The sequence below is a fragment of the Accipiter gentilis genome, chromosome 27 (assembly GCF_929443795.1).
Source record: "Accipiter gentilis chromosome 27, bAccGen1.1, whole genome shotgun sequence".
Classification (NCBI taxonomy): domain Eukaryota; kingdom Metazoa; phylum Chordata; class Aves; order Accipitriformes; family Accipitridae; genus Astur; species Astur gentilis.
Window position 1 is genome coordinate 7005042 of NC_064906.1, and position 15398 is coordinate 7020439.

Sequence of the window (15398 nt, forward strand, 5' to 3'; positions counted from 1 at the left end):
AATCTGTAAGGGAAATGTCTTTTTGTCAGTTAATTGAATAGGATTATGTACTCTTCTGGTTGGCAACTGAAAGGAAATGTTCCTCTCCTTTTTGATCCTTCAAGAGCTTTCTGTACTTTAAACAATGGCTAGTCTCATTTTGAACAAAGCTTACGTTTAATATGTTGTAAGGTGTCTTGAAAGAATTCTCTTGTAGGCATATCCCAGTTTTCTCTCTAAAATCACAGAATATTCTGAGTTGACATATCATTAAAACAGAAATTACGGAAGAAGTCGTATTGTGCCCAAAGTAGAAGTTCAAACTTATGATATCCTTTTGATATTTCGCTAGAAATACCTAGGAAACCACAATTCTACAGAGGCTAGGTATTTTTCTCTATTCTTTTTTATGATCATGACTTTTATAAACAATTGTATAACTATGTAGAATTTTTTGCTCTGATAAATATAAAGCAGAATCTTACTCCTAACAGATGTTCCAAAATTCATATAAACAAGAAGCAAGTTGTTAAAAAAATAAAAGGATAGGTAAACGTTCGTCTGCTTCACCATTTATTAATTGACCACAGCAAAATATTCAGATTAAATAAAATAAGGGTTACTCTGGGAAAAGAGAATTTTCTTGGCCTAGTATCATAATTTTCACATTTGTTGGACTTGGATGCAAAGCCAACAGCAGTCAGTGAAGATGCAAGAGTTTAGATCATAATACTATTCTAGATAATAATACAGATTCTGTTTTGTTTGGGGGTTTTTTTGGTTGGTTGGTTTGTTGTTTGGTTTTTTTTAAATGGGATTCTATACGTGGCTTATGATGGACTAGCAAAAATACCTTCAGCACAATCAAAAATGTTTTGGAAATCAGAAACATCAAGATTTTTCTTTTATCTCCCATTTCCCCTATACAGAATCATGGAATGGTTTGGGTGGGAAGGGACCTTTAAAGGTCATCTAGTCCAACCCCCCTGCAATGAGCAGGGACATCTGCATCTAGCTCAGGTTGCTCAGCGCCCCGTCCAACCTGACCTTGAATGTTTCCAGGGATGGGGCATCTACCACCTCTCTGGGCAACCTGTGCCAGTGTTTCACCACCCTCATCGTAAAAAATTTCTTCCTTATACCTAATCTAAATCTACCCTCTTCTAGTTTAAAATCACTACCCCTTGTCCTATCCCTACAGACCCTGCTAAAAAGTTTGTCCCCATCTTTCTTATAAGCCCCCTTTAAGTATTGAAAGGCAGCAATCGGGTCTCCCTGGAGCCTTCTCTTCTCCAGACTGAACCACCCCAACTCTCGCAGCCTTTCCTCATAGGAGAGGTGTTCCATCCCTCTGCTCATTTTTGTGTCCATCCTCTGGACCCATTCCAACAGGTCCATGTCTTTGCTGTGCTGAAGATCCCAGAGCTGAACGCAGTACTCCAGGTAGTTACAGTGACGTTACAAAGCTTTTCCTTATAATCCCATCAACCAAGCACTGTAATCAATTTGAGATTGTATCTTTCCTATTTGCTGCAAGATTAATCTCTAGACGTAAGTTCTGAAGGAGAAAGTCTAATTTGCAGAAGGTTGGATACGCAAAACCAACGAAGTTATAACAAACTTCATAATCCATTTACTAAGAATATTGTCTATCGATTTTGAAAATCGGACAAACTTTCAACTGTAGAAATAGGTTTCACCGCCCCAGTCTGTAGCACGCTGTGTGCTGCAAATTCCTGATGCATAAAACTTTAGGGCAATAGTGCAGTAGAAAGTAAGTATCCAGGAAAAGAGCTTATGAGGCTTATTAAGCTTTATTAAGCTTATGAGAAAAATCAAACTTTTTTCACCGAAAGCGTTTATGAAGTACAATTTTATAGAGCAGTGGTAATGCGCTGTCTTGTCAGTCCCATACCTCTGTAGTTTTCCTTTCTCAAGCAGTTTAGGTTCATTCTTGGCCACCCCTGTTTTGCACCTAACTAAAGCAAACCCAACCAATTCCAATTTTTTTTGCCTTCTTCCCGATCTCTTCTAAACATTATCTGTTTTTCTCAGAAGCCCTTCTTTTTTGCTAGATCCACCTCAACGAGCAGCGTAAGCAACTAAAGAGGCGGCCATCGCTGCGGCGGGCACAGGATGCCCAGGTGTGACACCTCGCTTTTTGAGTTCAGATGGACTTGGACCTTTTTTTTTTTTTTTTTCTTTTAACTTTTGTAGTTGAGATGTTTGTTTCATCGAGTTAGTCCTGCTGACACGGTATTTCAACGTTTGGTGGTGGGCGCCTACGCGGCCTCCTGACTACAGACGCAGCAAGATGCCCTCCCGGGCCGTGTTTCCGAAGGGATCTGCCACCCGAGCGGGGGGATGCCGCGGCCATCTGACAGCCTGGAGAAAACCGGGCAACAGCGCCGAGGCCGAGGAGAGCATCTGGCCTCCGCTCTGCGCCCTGCCCGGGGGCGGCGAGCCCGTGTCCCCTCCCCTGCCTCCCAGACCCGCGCCCCCCCCCCCCCCCTCCTTCCCCGGGGCCACCATCCCGGGCGGCGACCCCCGACCCCCGGCGGCGGGCAGGGCTGGCGCTGGAGGCGGGTTCCGCGGCCGCGGCGCCGGGGGCGGTGTCCCCGCTCCGCTCCGCCCGCCGCCCCGCCCGCCTCCCCGCCCGTAGGCGCGGGCAGCCGCGGAGCAGCCGCCGGGCGGCGCGGAGGGGAGCGGAGCGGGAGAGGCGAGGGGCCGGCGGAAGAGCGGAGAGCGGAGCGGCCGCCCCCCGCCTTCCCCCCGCCCCGGGGTGGTGCGGAGCGGAGCGGCGCCTGCCGCTGCCTGGATGCCAGAGGCGCCTCGGGAGCCGGCGGCCGGCGGCACCCGGGAGGGCCCGGGGGAGAAGGAGGAGGCGGCGGAGGAGGAGGAGGAGGAGGAGGACGACGACGACTCCAGGCGCGGAGGGGAGGAAGCAGGCAGCGCTGGCCATGGCCTCCAACTTTAACGATATAGTCAAGCAGGGCTACGTGAAAATCCGCAGCAGGAAGCTGGGGGTGAGTGAGCTCTCCCTTCGCCGGCCCTGCCCGGGGTGGGGGCGAGGCGCCGGCGGCCGCCTCGCCGGCCTGGGGGGGGGGCGGTGGCGGCGGTGCCCCGGGCCGGGGCCGCCAGCGCGGGGCGCGGCGACCTGCTGCTGTCGCCGCCGCTGCTCCGACTTTGCTCCCTTCTCCGCAGGGGTCGGTGGGGATGCGCTGCCATTGCACCTCGGAGAGAGCCGGCTTCTCCCCCCCCCTCTCCGGCAAGGCGCCGCTCCTACCTTCTTTCGCAGCGAGCGCCTGTCGCGATCACTCTCGGCGGAAAGCTTCGCCCCGTCCCTCCGTCCTTCCCGAATCCCACAGGCCGGGGCAGACATACCCCCCAAGCCCCCCGCCGACTCCCCGGCCGTGTGTGTGTCCGTCGTCCCCCCCCCCCCCCCCCCCCGCCTGCCTCTCGCCTTGCTGCCTCCGGCAGGGGCTTGGGTGGGGGGAGGAGGGCGCAGGCAGGATCTGTAAAAACTTTGTGCACGCATTCTCCCTCCGTCCTCTCCCGTTTTGGCAAAGGGATGCCTTCGATCAGGGCGAGGTCTGAAAAAAAAATAAATAAAATATTGGAGGCTGGTACCAGAGCAGCCCGCTAGTAACTGAGAAGAGGGGGGTCTGCCTTGGTGCCCGAGGGCATGGGGCGCTGGGGAAAGGGGAGCCTGCAGCGGGAAGGGGGGTGACAGCCGCCTGGACCGAAAGGCAGATGCGGGAGCTGACGGCGATCTGAACTAGGGGTGGTCCCTCAGCTGAGGGTGGCTGGCCTCTGTACCCGCCGGGATGCTGGGGGAGGCCGGAGATAACACCGTGTTATCGGACTGGCCGCGGGCACTTTCCCGGACGGGGCAGGGCAAGGCTTGAAAAGGCGGTGAAGTTGGAGCAGAGTGCGCGCAGGAGCCAGGATTCCCTGAACTTCCGACGGTCCCGGGACTCCTCGGTTCGGGTTTTCTCCTACCCTTTGTGCGAAGGAGAAGGAGAAGGCTCAGGGGAGCTGGAAGCCCCGAGGCCTCTGCTGGCTTGCACAGCTGCTGGTGTTGCCAAAAGCCCGGGGTCCCTGTGGGCTTGAGACTAAACCTGGCGGGGCTGGGAGGAGGGCTGGGGGTTCTTCGTTGGGTTCACCCTTGGCTTTTTCTCCAGGGGTGCAGACCAGTGCAGGGGTCCCTACCTGCTCTGCCCTCCGGGAAGGTGGGCTGCCTCTCCCTGCTTGCCCCAAAACCGAACAGAGCAGGGGCTGTGTGAAATCCACCCTCCTCCAAGTCGTGCTCTGGGAGCTTATCCCGGTGCTAGTACTTATCTCCTCCTTCTCCCTGCCCCCCAGATGCTGTGCTTTCCTTGCAGACGCGGTGTGCAGGGTGGTGGGAGACTAATCATAAACTGACCTTTGGAGCACTCCGCTGCCTTGGCAGAGCTGTTAATTCCAAAAGAGCACAGAAGAGTTTGGTCCGAATCCTTAATAGCACCGACTCCAAATGTTTGAGAGATGGTGTAAATCCAAAGAGAATGGCTGCTCTTGTTAACGATTTTGCAACCCCGGAGTCGCTCCGGGCATCAGTCAAGCATTAGTCTATCTGAAGAAGCAATTTCCAAGCCTTAGTTTGATTCTGGCAGTCCTCTGCTTAACCTTTGCTCATCAGTTTTTCCCCAGCTCGGCAGTGTCAGATGGGCCCAACACAAAGCGGTGAGATGATGGTATCACATCACCTTGATGTTGGTAGCTGGAAGCAGAGTTAATCTATTTGATTTGCAAATCTGTGTTTGAAGGTATCTCGGAGTCCTTTAACTATGAAATTCTGTTTATGCATATCTCCAGATACGTGAATACTTTCATATACCTGTGCGTATAGCATATATGCAACAAATGTAGAGTTCATATTACAGTAATCTTGGATGATACTTGATGACTTGTGAAAATAAAATTACGAGGACAGTGGTATTTCATTGCAGCATATCTTGCGTAGCTTGAATATTTTGTTTTGAAGACGTTAATCTGATTTTTGTCGGGGAGAAGTAACTGCATTTTTTTTGGAGTGGATATAATTCATGGTCAGAATGATTATCATACTTCTACACTAAGCAGAAGTGAAACGGTTCATGCGGTGTCTATGGAGGATTTTCTACTGAAGAGGTGTGTGGGGCTGACAATTCAGACTACAGAGCCTCAGGCAGGTGGTAGTATAAGCTTAAATATGACATATGGGGATGCACATCTGAATAAATCTATTAAGTACAATGTAAAATGGATTATATTTTATAGAAAATAGCATCAAAATTCAAATGAGTGTGATGGTTGAAAGGTATGAATATGTGTCTATATATCCATAGCTAATTGGATTCTTGTGACTGAATTCCTAAATTAATGCAATTTTTATTCACCAAGTGAAACATTAAAGGTTTGCATTTTTTTCCCTTATGTCTATCTCCAAGTCCAAACCTTAATGAATTACACTAGAGGTGTCATAATGTAGGTGAATACATCAGTTTTCAGGGATATAAATGTCTGTTAACAAACGAATATTTTTAACCTCCAAAAAATACTGAAAGGAGGGAAAGAGAGCTATGCATTCTGGAAACTAAGGTTAAGATCATGCTGAAATACGTAAATAGAATTGTATCTCTTGCTGGTTATGTTTTATTCTTAGACACTGGAAGTTACTGGTGTTGGGGTTGGTTTTTTTGGTCATAATAATCTACATTCTTTGAATATTTCAATGTCTCCTGAAAAGTCGATTGATTAGAACTTGGAGAGCCGAGGTGACTAATACCAATTTTAGTGCTAGACTTGGGCAATAAAACTAATTCTAGCCTTTAGGCTGGTAGCCAACTCATTACGGAAATTCTTCCAGTGCAGCTTTTATTCTGTCTTGTTTTGTGACTGAGGGAGCCCTGGCTGGGAATCAAATGGAAGATACTTCAGTATAATGCAACCTGTAAAGTTTCAGGTAGAACTGAGTGACATGATACCATAGAGCAAAATCAGATAGCGTATTTCAGTTTATTAAAAAAACCCAACAACTGACAACATTTGACTTGGTGTGAAGTTTCTGGTAGAATTTAGTTTTCCAAGAATTTAGTTTGGAAAACCTCAAGTCGTGAATCTTCTTCTGATTGCCTCCTTTTATTGATTTTGTCCTTTGTAAAATAGAAACTCTTTATGTATGTTGGTGGTGGTGGTTTTTTGTTGTTTTTTTTTTTTCACGGTATCACGTGTTTACCTCTGACTTATTACGGCTATACCTTGCTTTAAGTGCTTGTTACCCTGGCTACCTACTCCCCACATGTATGCAAACTGGATTCGTAGTATGCGCGAATGCCGTCTCCAGTCACGGAGGACGGACAAACGTCCATTCTGAACCAAGTGGTCAGGACTCAGAGCTGTTTTGCCATCAGTTACTGATTCTGGTCAGAAAGGATGAGGCCTAAGTCTTGATGGGAATACATGCCAAGAAGTACTGCGAGAATTTGCCCTTACTTTTTGTTTACTGATACCTGATCACTAAGAATTTTTGACGCCTTTCCACCATAATCCTCAAGTGCTCGTCTACCATTGGATTTACATCTTAACAGACTTCTGTTTTCTGACAGTCCAGTATTTTCAAGTTCTGATATATTTATGTTGTTAGAGTAGCTTCTTTTGATGTAGGGGTGGATGCTGAGCTTGCCAAAATGAGGAGCTTTACCAGCCTCTCTGTTGTTGCTGGAATCTGACATTTGCCTCCCTTGGGAATATCCTGCTTTCTGCCATGGAGGTGTCAGGCCATGAAGAGACACCCAGCCAGTCAGACCATTTAGCTTATCTCCTTACTTTTGTTAAGCATGAGCTGTATATAAAACATTTCTACAGTGACTTGAAATACTAGATGTGTATTAAAGCCTATGTAGTAGTAGACAATCTCACATGTATACATGACATCTTTATTGAGGTATCACAAGTATCTTTGAAACTTAGAAACTGTAGTCAGTGAGGATAACTGTAATTAAAACATCTTTTAAAAATCTGTTTCCCTGCAGCCTAAATAGGCCTTTCTTTTCAGTGCTCTGGCATTCTTGCGCTGTTTGATATTTTGCTTTTCTCTAATACTACATAAAGGAAATACCTCATTCTTGCAGCCATTACATTTGACCTGTGCGACCCTCCTTTGAAATAAATTTGATTGTAATGTGGTGTGCTGTTCAGATCAGAATAGGTCATTTGTGTAGTGTGGAACAGGACTGTGCTGCCTTTGTTCTTTTGGAATCTTTCATACTTGTGTCGCATTAAAATTCATATGACACAATTTTATACTGCGCTGGCTGTGCTTATAGGCTGAAACTTTCTTGTAGCAGATTGGAATCCCTTTGTTGCCTCCTAATAAACTAAGCTGCGAGGATTTCATGCCTTGTTGAAGTGCTGTTTCTTAGAAGAAAAACAATTTGATGTCACATTAGGAAGTCTAATTAAAAATGAGCGTTGTGTCACTTCGATAGTCTTGTTTTGACCCATATCAACCTTCGAAGTCATAATCTTTTTGTTTGGTTTTGTCTTTTTTATTCCCTTTTTTTTTTTTTTTTTTTTTTTTTTTTTTTTTGCACGCCTTGGCCACAGAACAAAAGAATCCTATCTAACGGAAATTTTCACTCGGTGAATAAATACTGTTTTTTATGTTTCCACGTACTGAGTAGAATTATTTCCTGAGTGGTTCAGTTTAATACCGCTATCTGAAGCAAAAATAGTACCTGCCAGTCAGTCTTGATTGAGTAATAAATAACAGGTTGTTCTTAGTCACCAAATGAAAAGTTTTACCATATAAACCCCCCTATTTTTAACTATACTTTTAGATCATTACAGGTACCTCTTCTGGAAATGAACGGCATTTCTCCTTCTGCTGTTAACCCTGTCTTCAATCAGTCAGCACTAACAATGCTATGAATACGAACCTCTGATTGCAGCTTAGTTCCTCTTGAAATAATGCAGTACGTGTCTTACAAAATCCTAACATTTAATTGATTTTGTGTATGTATTTGGGGTGAAGAAAGCGAAGGGATCTGCAAAATGTCCCGAGTTTGAGATTACATTCATTGATGGCAGCAGCTTTGCAAGTGGGTCATGATGAATACAGAGGGCAGAGTAAAGGTTCTTCTATTTCTTCGAGTTGCCATAGCGTGTTCTGAGAAACAAACGAATGAAACAGCACAAGCAAATAGTGCAGCCTTTAATGAATATCCTTTCAAGATTATTTTATATAATTATCTATGGGAAATCTGCTCAGCCTGTTTGAAGTCACCAAAATTGCCATTTATAACTGCATCCTGATGGATGACCTAAACTATGAATTACATCTCGGAGCATGAAAATAACTCAAATGAAACTATAAAAACTTAATTCCTATTTATAATGAATTTATTTTAATTTTTATAAAGCTCCAGACTGACAGAATTTAGATGCCAGATTCCTTCCATGTAAAGGAGTTCCTTTTTCATGCTAGCTCAAGACAACCTGAGATATGGAATTAAAAGGATTTCACTGTAATCCATTAAAGAAGCTAGTCACATTTACTACTTAATACTGAAAGTATAATTTAAAATACCAATAATTACTGCTTTCAGTACCTCTTCTTGCTACAGTTACATGAATGGATTTGAAGAATTAAATGGAAAATATATGGATTTCCGATTTGGTCATTAAGGAAAGAACAATCATTTTCAGCTTTTGACCAGTTCTTATTGATTAAGCACATTGTGCAGGAAAAGGAAAGAAATATATTTCAGCCATTGTAAACAAGGACAAAAAGTCCAACAATTTTTTATGCTAATGTTAGTGTTTAAAGAAACTTGTAAGTCAGGCTTGTGGTATGCACTTTGGAGTCGCTGTGTTTCCCAGTTGCTTTCCTTGATGTGCTTTTCCACCTCTTAATTCTGAAGAGGTCTGATAGCCAAAGGTCTATTAATTTAACTTAGTTAAAGGGACAAATAGTTTCTCTTTTGCAGATAACATATCACATCCATGTTATCATTGGATTATAGATGCTTCTATTTTTGCTCTTGTGTGTAATATCATTAGCCTCAGCGAGATTACACCGTAGCTGTATGAAGATTACACAAAGAAATGTTTGTAGACTTGATCTCTTTCACTTGCATATTGTGAGATGGTAAAATTTTATTGAGAACTTATTTGTATCTCCTATAAGGTGATGGCCTGGTTTTTCATTTAGGAGTCTGTCATTTTTGTGCTACGATGGACATTAATGACCCGATGAAAAGACCCTGATCAATTTAAAGGAAGCCATTAACTTTGGTGGCTTTGGTTCAGAGTCCAGGCAGGAACATTAGCCGCATGCATAGAACATGAATTTCCTTGTTGTAAAATGCCCTTCAAATCCTACTCAAAGGAGTTGTCCTTTCTCAAATCAGTAATTATGGAAGGAACATTCTCTGTGAATCTTTGAAATATGCAAGGAATTATTAATGTCATTCCAGTAGTGAGTTTTCTTCCTAGTTTTTTAGAAATAATCTCTCTTCGAATCATTCATTCAGATTTTTGCAAGCAGTGCAAAATGCTTTATAGCAGTTGCCTGGCAACAACATATTCAGGCAACAGCATATGTGAATCAGTTGTTAGTTATAAAGTTATATATATGACTATGTATAGAGAATACATTTTAGATAGGTACTAATGAGAAATTTCCAAAAAAGCATGCTGTGAAATGCTCTTTTTTTTTTTTTTTTAAATACACATAAGGGTGTTTGGGTCTACATTACCCTGGAACGTTTGTCTTTTATTTTAGGTTGTGTAAAAGATCTGCTAGTTGAACAGCTTTTCACAAATGTCATGATGTAGTTAATATACTTGTATGCAGTCTTAGCAAGCAACGTAAAATATTCTCTTTGCTGAAGGTGAAAAGTACTTTAATATGTATGGATGCTGAATTATATCCTTCACTGTTCTTTAAAAAAGTGTTATTGAACCAGAATGTGGGTATTTTACTGCATACTGTAGCCTTTGAGATCTGTTATATTTAAATGAATAATTGTAAATGTTGTGCTGCATTTCGTGGCTTTGGTCTCTTCAACTTGCAATGCAGCTCTAAGATCCAGAAAGATACTAGTATATTACTGTAATTAATCATCATTTAGTTGAAAATTTTTTCCGGATAAAATACATAGTTCAACTCTAAATACTGTGGAATTTGACAAAGATAAAGAAGGAAACCTTTTAATCTTATGGAGGGAAGTTGGTATACAGTTGGACAAAATTGCAAACTTATAAAGAAGAGTTGAGGGAGAGTAGAGCTTGCAGTAACTGTCTTGACAGTTGTGTGTCACATAAATGCTTTCTTTCTGTTAGTATTTTTATACTATTTGGAATACATAACCACGCATCATGTCTGAGAAGAAAATTTGTGTGATTGTTTAGCACAGCTAGTATAACTGAAAGCGTGGTCCAAGTCAAGAGATTTCTAAATCGTGAGATTTTCAGCTGGTATGAGAATTCAGTCTGCTGACTCCAGGAATACTCTTACTGACTCTTTCTTGGAAAGCTCAGACTAAAACTGAAGATGAATTTAAAATGAAGTCTACTTAGAAATTAAGGAGAAAAAAAAAATGCACTCTGTAAGGTAGTGATGGAATATACTTCTTCTCAGTGAACTTCACTACAAAATAAGTCTTCCAGTATTGGCAGCTTTTTAACAACAGTAATGTGTGAAACGTGTCATTGCGATCATACTGAGCGGTTACAGGACCATGCAAATGGAGCCTCAGAGGAATTACTGTTCACTTCAGATGCACGTAAATTAGGAAGATAATTAAAGAAAGTGTGTAAATCTTTTAAAAGGTTGATCTTCTTTCTCTCTGTTGTTCAGTTGCCAAACTGACCCTCATCATCTCCAGCTTATCTGGACTGAACTTTGGAAAGGCTGAATTCATTAACCTGTCAGTAAGGAATTGGGAACACATGGCATTGACTAGATCTGGGGGAAAAAGTTACACGCTGTCTGCCTACTGGAGGAAAGGCTATCCAGTGTGTTTCCCCTACCTGTTCCTTGCAAAAAGAATTAATACCAAAGTTTTTAACATCAAAAGGTTTTCACTACTGTAGAACCAAATTAGGACTGTTTTTGAGCAGGAAGCTCATGATACTTCTAATACTCTCTGGTTTTTGTCCCTGGAATATTTTTATTTTTAGACACTGTTGCTCCAAGGTCCCCTGTCCTCAGAGTGAATTGGTATGTTCTCTTTTCTCATCCAAGTGTTTTTTGTTTGGTTTTTTTTCCTGCAAAGAGAAAAGAATACATGAGGTCTTAAAAAATCATAATACAAAAGGGTTTTCTGAAGGAGTGGTCACAATTATTGTTTTTGTACAGTACCTAGAAAGAGCAGTCTGCTTGTGGTTGGCCTTTAGGCATCATTATGATGAATATAATTTGTATTCATTATCATTGCTTTTATTTTTTGTTCTCATTTGTCAGACCACTTGTAGAGAATGCTTTGATAATGTATTGACTTGATACGCTAAATGTGTTATTTAGCTTAAATATGATGAGAGACTGTGAGAAAATAAACTATATGAGACTTAACTAAGATTGGAGAAAACTTCCATGTTAACTGAAGTTGATATATGAAATTACTAATTGCTAGATTGGTATGATAATAATAAGGTACTTTCAAATAAAGTTGTTTTGCTGATGAAAGTAATTTTTGTTGATGCAGTAAGAACAGTAATACTTTGAATGATAATTATTTTTTGTCTTGAAACTCTACTTTTAAACTGTTTCTGTGAGTACCTCAGCAGATACAGTTTCCACAGGAGAACAGAAAAAGAACAGGGTTTTTTTTGGCATAACAAAAGCAAGCTGTAGCTGCTCAGTGCATGGTCCTTTCAGTTGCTAAATACATTCAGATCTCTCTGACTTCTGCAGCAGGCACTGAAGATCCTCACCTTCTTATATGGTATCGTTCTTAATGAACGTCTTTTTCTCCATCGATCATGCAAGGCCAAGTACTACGTTAGTCATATTGTCCGCTCTTATATTAGCGATTCTTGCTTTTAAGTTGCACAGTGTTTACCCACTGTCTGAGAGAGATTGAGACTTATCACCTGGGATGGCTTAAGTTTCGCATCTGAAAATAAATTTATTGACTTCCGAGTATCAAAGAGGTAGTGAGGATGAATCAAGCTGTAGCCCTATATGTAGTACCGGATTTGGTGCTTGATATTATTATTCTCAGGGTTACAGTTTTTTGAACTCCATCCCTGTATACTGTTACTGATAATCCTAAAAAGACTGAGACTTATACAGATACAAATACATAAAGAAATAATTTTTATGAGTGAGGAGAAATATAATGCTTTTGCCTTTCAAGTGAATAACATTTATGTGTGTGTATATGTATGTATGTATATGAAAGATCAACAGCATCCTAACAACAAAGCTAGAAGGTTAATTTTCCATAGTTGAAACAAGAAGGGTAGTAAAATGAAAGATATTTTATTGATTTTTTTTTTTTTTTTTTTTTTCCTCTGTAGTCCTTGTATCTTAAACTACACTAAGGGTTTTGGAGCTTTTTTGCACGGTTAATGAAATAACCTCTTTATTGAAGACAGAAATCTTTGTGCTTACGTGTTCGACTATATATGAGAAGAGTTAAATTTTAGTCTTTTTCAGAGATGTAATTTGTAATCTTGAGCACTTTGATTCATTCCAACCTTATTCTTATACTAAGCCCACTGTACACTACATAAATTAAATTTAAAGCTGCATTAAGGCCCCTTATACTGCCAGCATAGTGAAGAATGCTGTTAGTGTAAATGGGAAACAGGCTTTCCGAGCTTAATGTTTCTGTCTGTAAAATGAGTATAATCTCTTCATCTACCGCTTCTTTATTTTGTCTGCTTCAACTATAAACTTTTGGTAAATTCTCATTTTAGATACGTAGGTTGGCTAGCACTGATCATGGTCAAAACTGTTATTAGGTGTTACCACTGTATAGAAAACATTGGAATAATTAAGAATTTATTTTTAATGGTTTGAGTCACAGAACCACGGAATGGCTGAGGTTGGAAGGGACCTCTGAAGGTCATCTGGTCCAGCCCCCCTGCTCGAGCAGGATCACTGTCTATCTTAATGTTATATGCAGACTATTAGTTTTGGTTGGAAAATACATGTCATTGAATTCTTCTGTGAAATGTCTCTTTTTACAGTCAGGATTTGTTCAGGTATCTGAGCTATTTTAATTTTTTGTATACAAAGAAGGTAAGGCTTTTGCATTTTTTTTGCCCTGGATCTTACTGATAGAAATGATTTCTCATCAATTTTCATCTTAGAAACAGGTGTCACTAATAAGAATGCCAGAAGTCTGAAGCTGATAACGTTGATAGGCCCTTTTGTCTCTTTTGCATTGGTTGAGACAGAATTGTAGCACAAAATCTAAAGTCTTGAATGGTTTCACTTTTAAAGGTAGATATTGAAAATGTTAAAGGTACAGTTATTCACATCCTAACTGGCAGAACAATTCGGAAAGCTGAATACGGCCCATGAGACAATTTCATAACTGCTAGGGTTACTGGTCTGCAATTCTGGATATAAATTTCTGACCCCAGACATGCAGAAATTAGCCCTATTTGTCAAGTGCATGTCACACAATGCAACAACCTTATTTTAAGGGGAGGGAAGGGTTAGAGATGTTTGTTACTATAACATCTTTTTCCTTTCCTAGTGCAGCATATCACTGCTCAGATTTTGAGAGGACATTAGAGTTTTCTCATCTCCAAATTTTGTAAAAGGCATATTCTTCCACAAAACAGTTTGGAAAGCCCTTACCCTCTAGACTTACGCAAAGCTTTCTTCTAAGTAATACTAATACCTAGCCGTAAGTTGTGCGTTTTACCCATTAATATTTCAGAGCTCAGCACAAGGAGCATGTGTTTGTGTGGTTCCTTAGAGGAAGGTCTGTGGGAGTTCGTGCAGGTTGTAGGATGAATCAGTTGAGTCTACTTGCAAAGTCTAGAGATGACAAAATGCATTGTTTCTTGAGGAAATCTACCTACACAATATGTGCAATAAAAAAGCACTACAGAAGTATTTATTGAAAAGTAATGTGTGAGGTTAAAAAAAAAAAAAAGTAGTTAATGACATTATGGTTTGTCCAGAACAGTAATGCTAGCATGAGCACTTCCAGAAGATTTGTGTATGCCAGTATTGTCTGGGTACTGGTTTGCCTTTAATAAAAATAAATAAATAAAAAAATTTATCTTTTTCTGCAGCCTTTTGAAATCACTTGAAAGATTTGTATTCTCTTCCATAGGTCTTAGCTCAAAGCAAAAGGTTGAAAGCATACCAGGTAGACTTTGCTAATATGGTGCGTATTGGTTGAATATACTCTTAAGATTATGCAGTGTCAACACACTTAGGTAGTAATGTGTTTAATGAAACCCAGTTCCTTCATGTTACATTTTTTCCAATCATTGAATAATCCTGAGTTTTAAGTTTTTTTAATAGTGAAAATTCTAATGTAGACCCATCCTAAAGAAGAATAAGAAAAAGGGAAATGTTAAAAATAGGCAAATATCCTATGTTTTGCTGTAAATGCGAACATGTAGATGAACTAGATCAGCTGTTTCTGGTGTACGTAATCGTTCTTTTCGTTAGATCTCACTATTCTGTGTAGGTACATTTTTAATTGCTTCTGGCAAGTCGTTAAGATCAAACATTTTTGCAGGAAAGGCTGTGCAACAGGCAAAAAGTTTCTCAGCAGTAAATCTACATTTGCATATAAATTTTAGCTGGTGTGAATTAGTGAAAAGTGACATCTACAGAAAGCAGAGTAAAAAATTCTATGATCTAACTTCCCCTATTGGAACAGAATCTCTGACAGCGGTTATTCCCAATAATGGCGTGAGATGTATTAGATATGTAAATACTAAAAATGTAGCGAAAGGAATAAGGAGCAAAAGAAAGGAAGCAGGCTGCTCTATTCTGGTGTCATTGCAGAGAAACAGGAATGGAATTTTTATGGTCCCAGAGTTCTTAGTAAAGCAGAAGACTGCCGTTTTTTCAAGGTAGAGTAGGTAAGTTAATGCTAAGGCTCTATTTCTAGAATATAAGCCATTGCACAGTACTGGGCTTGCCCAAGATCCAGAGGCCAAACAGGATATTGCTGGGTCACGACCATTTCAGAAGATTCAGGTTATTTTGAAGAATTAGGTCTGAATGCCTAGAGAAGATCATTAGAGATGATTGTTTTCAAACACTTCCTAATAATTTGGGATGAAGGCAACGCTTACAAATCGTGGAAGGGAGCTGTTGCTAGTGATAACAGTTTAGCAGCCAGTGGAGAACGTTGGTTAAACCATCAGTTACGTGTCTGAGGTGCTTCAAAAACTGAAGCCGCACGACA

At 41.1% G+C, this 15398-nt stretch overlaps 1 protein-coding gene across 2 annotated transcripts in view; it reads left to right on the forward strand.

Annotated features, from left to right (window-relative positions):
- Window positions 1-2753: 2753 nt before the first annotated feature.
- DOK6 (docking protein 6) overlaps window positions 2754-15398 on the forward strand; it is a 266551-nt gene continuing 253906 nt past the window's right edge. For both annotated transcript variants that reach the window (XM_049830463.1, XM_049830462.1), the window contains exon 1: window positions 2754-3005. In XM_049830463.1, coding sequence (XP_049686420.1) covers window positions 2940-3005 — 66 coding nt within the window. In that variant the 5' untranslated portion in view covers window positions 2754-2939. The remainder of the gene's footprint in view (window positions 3006-15398) is intronic.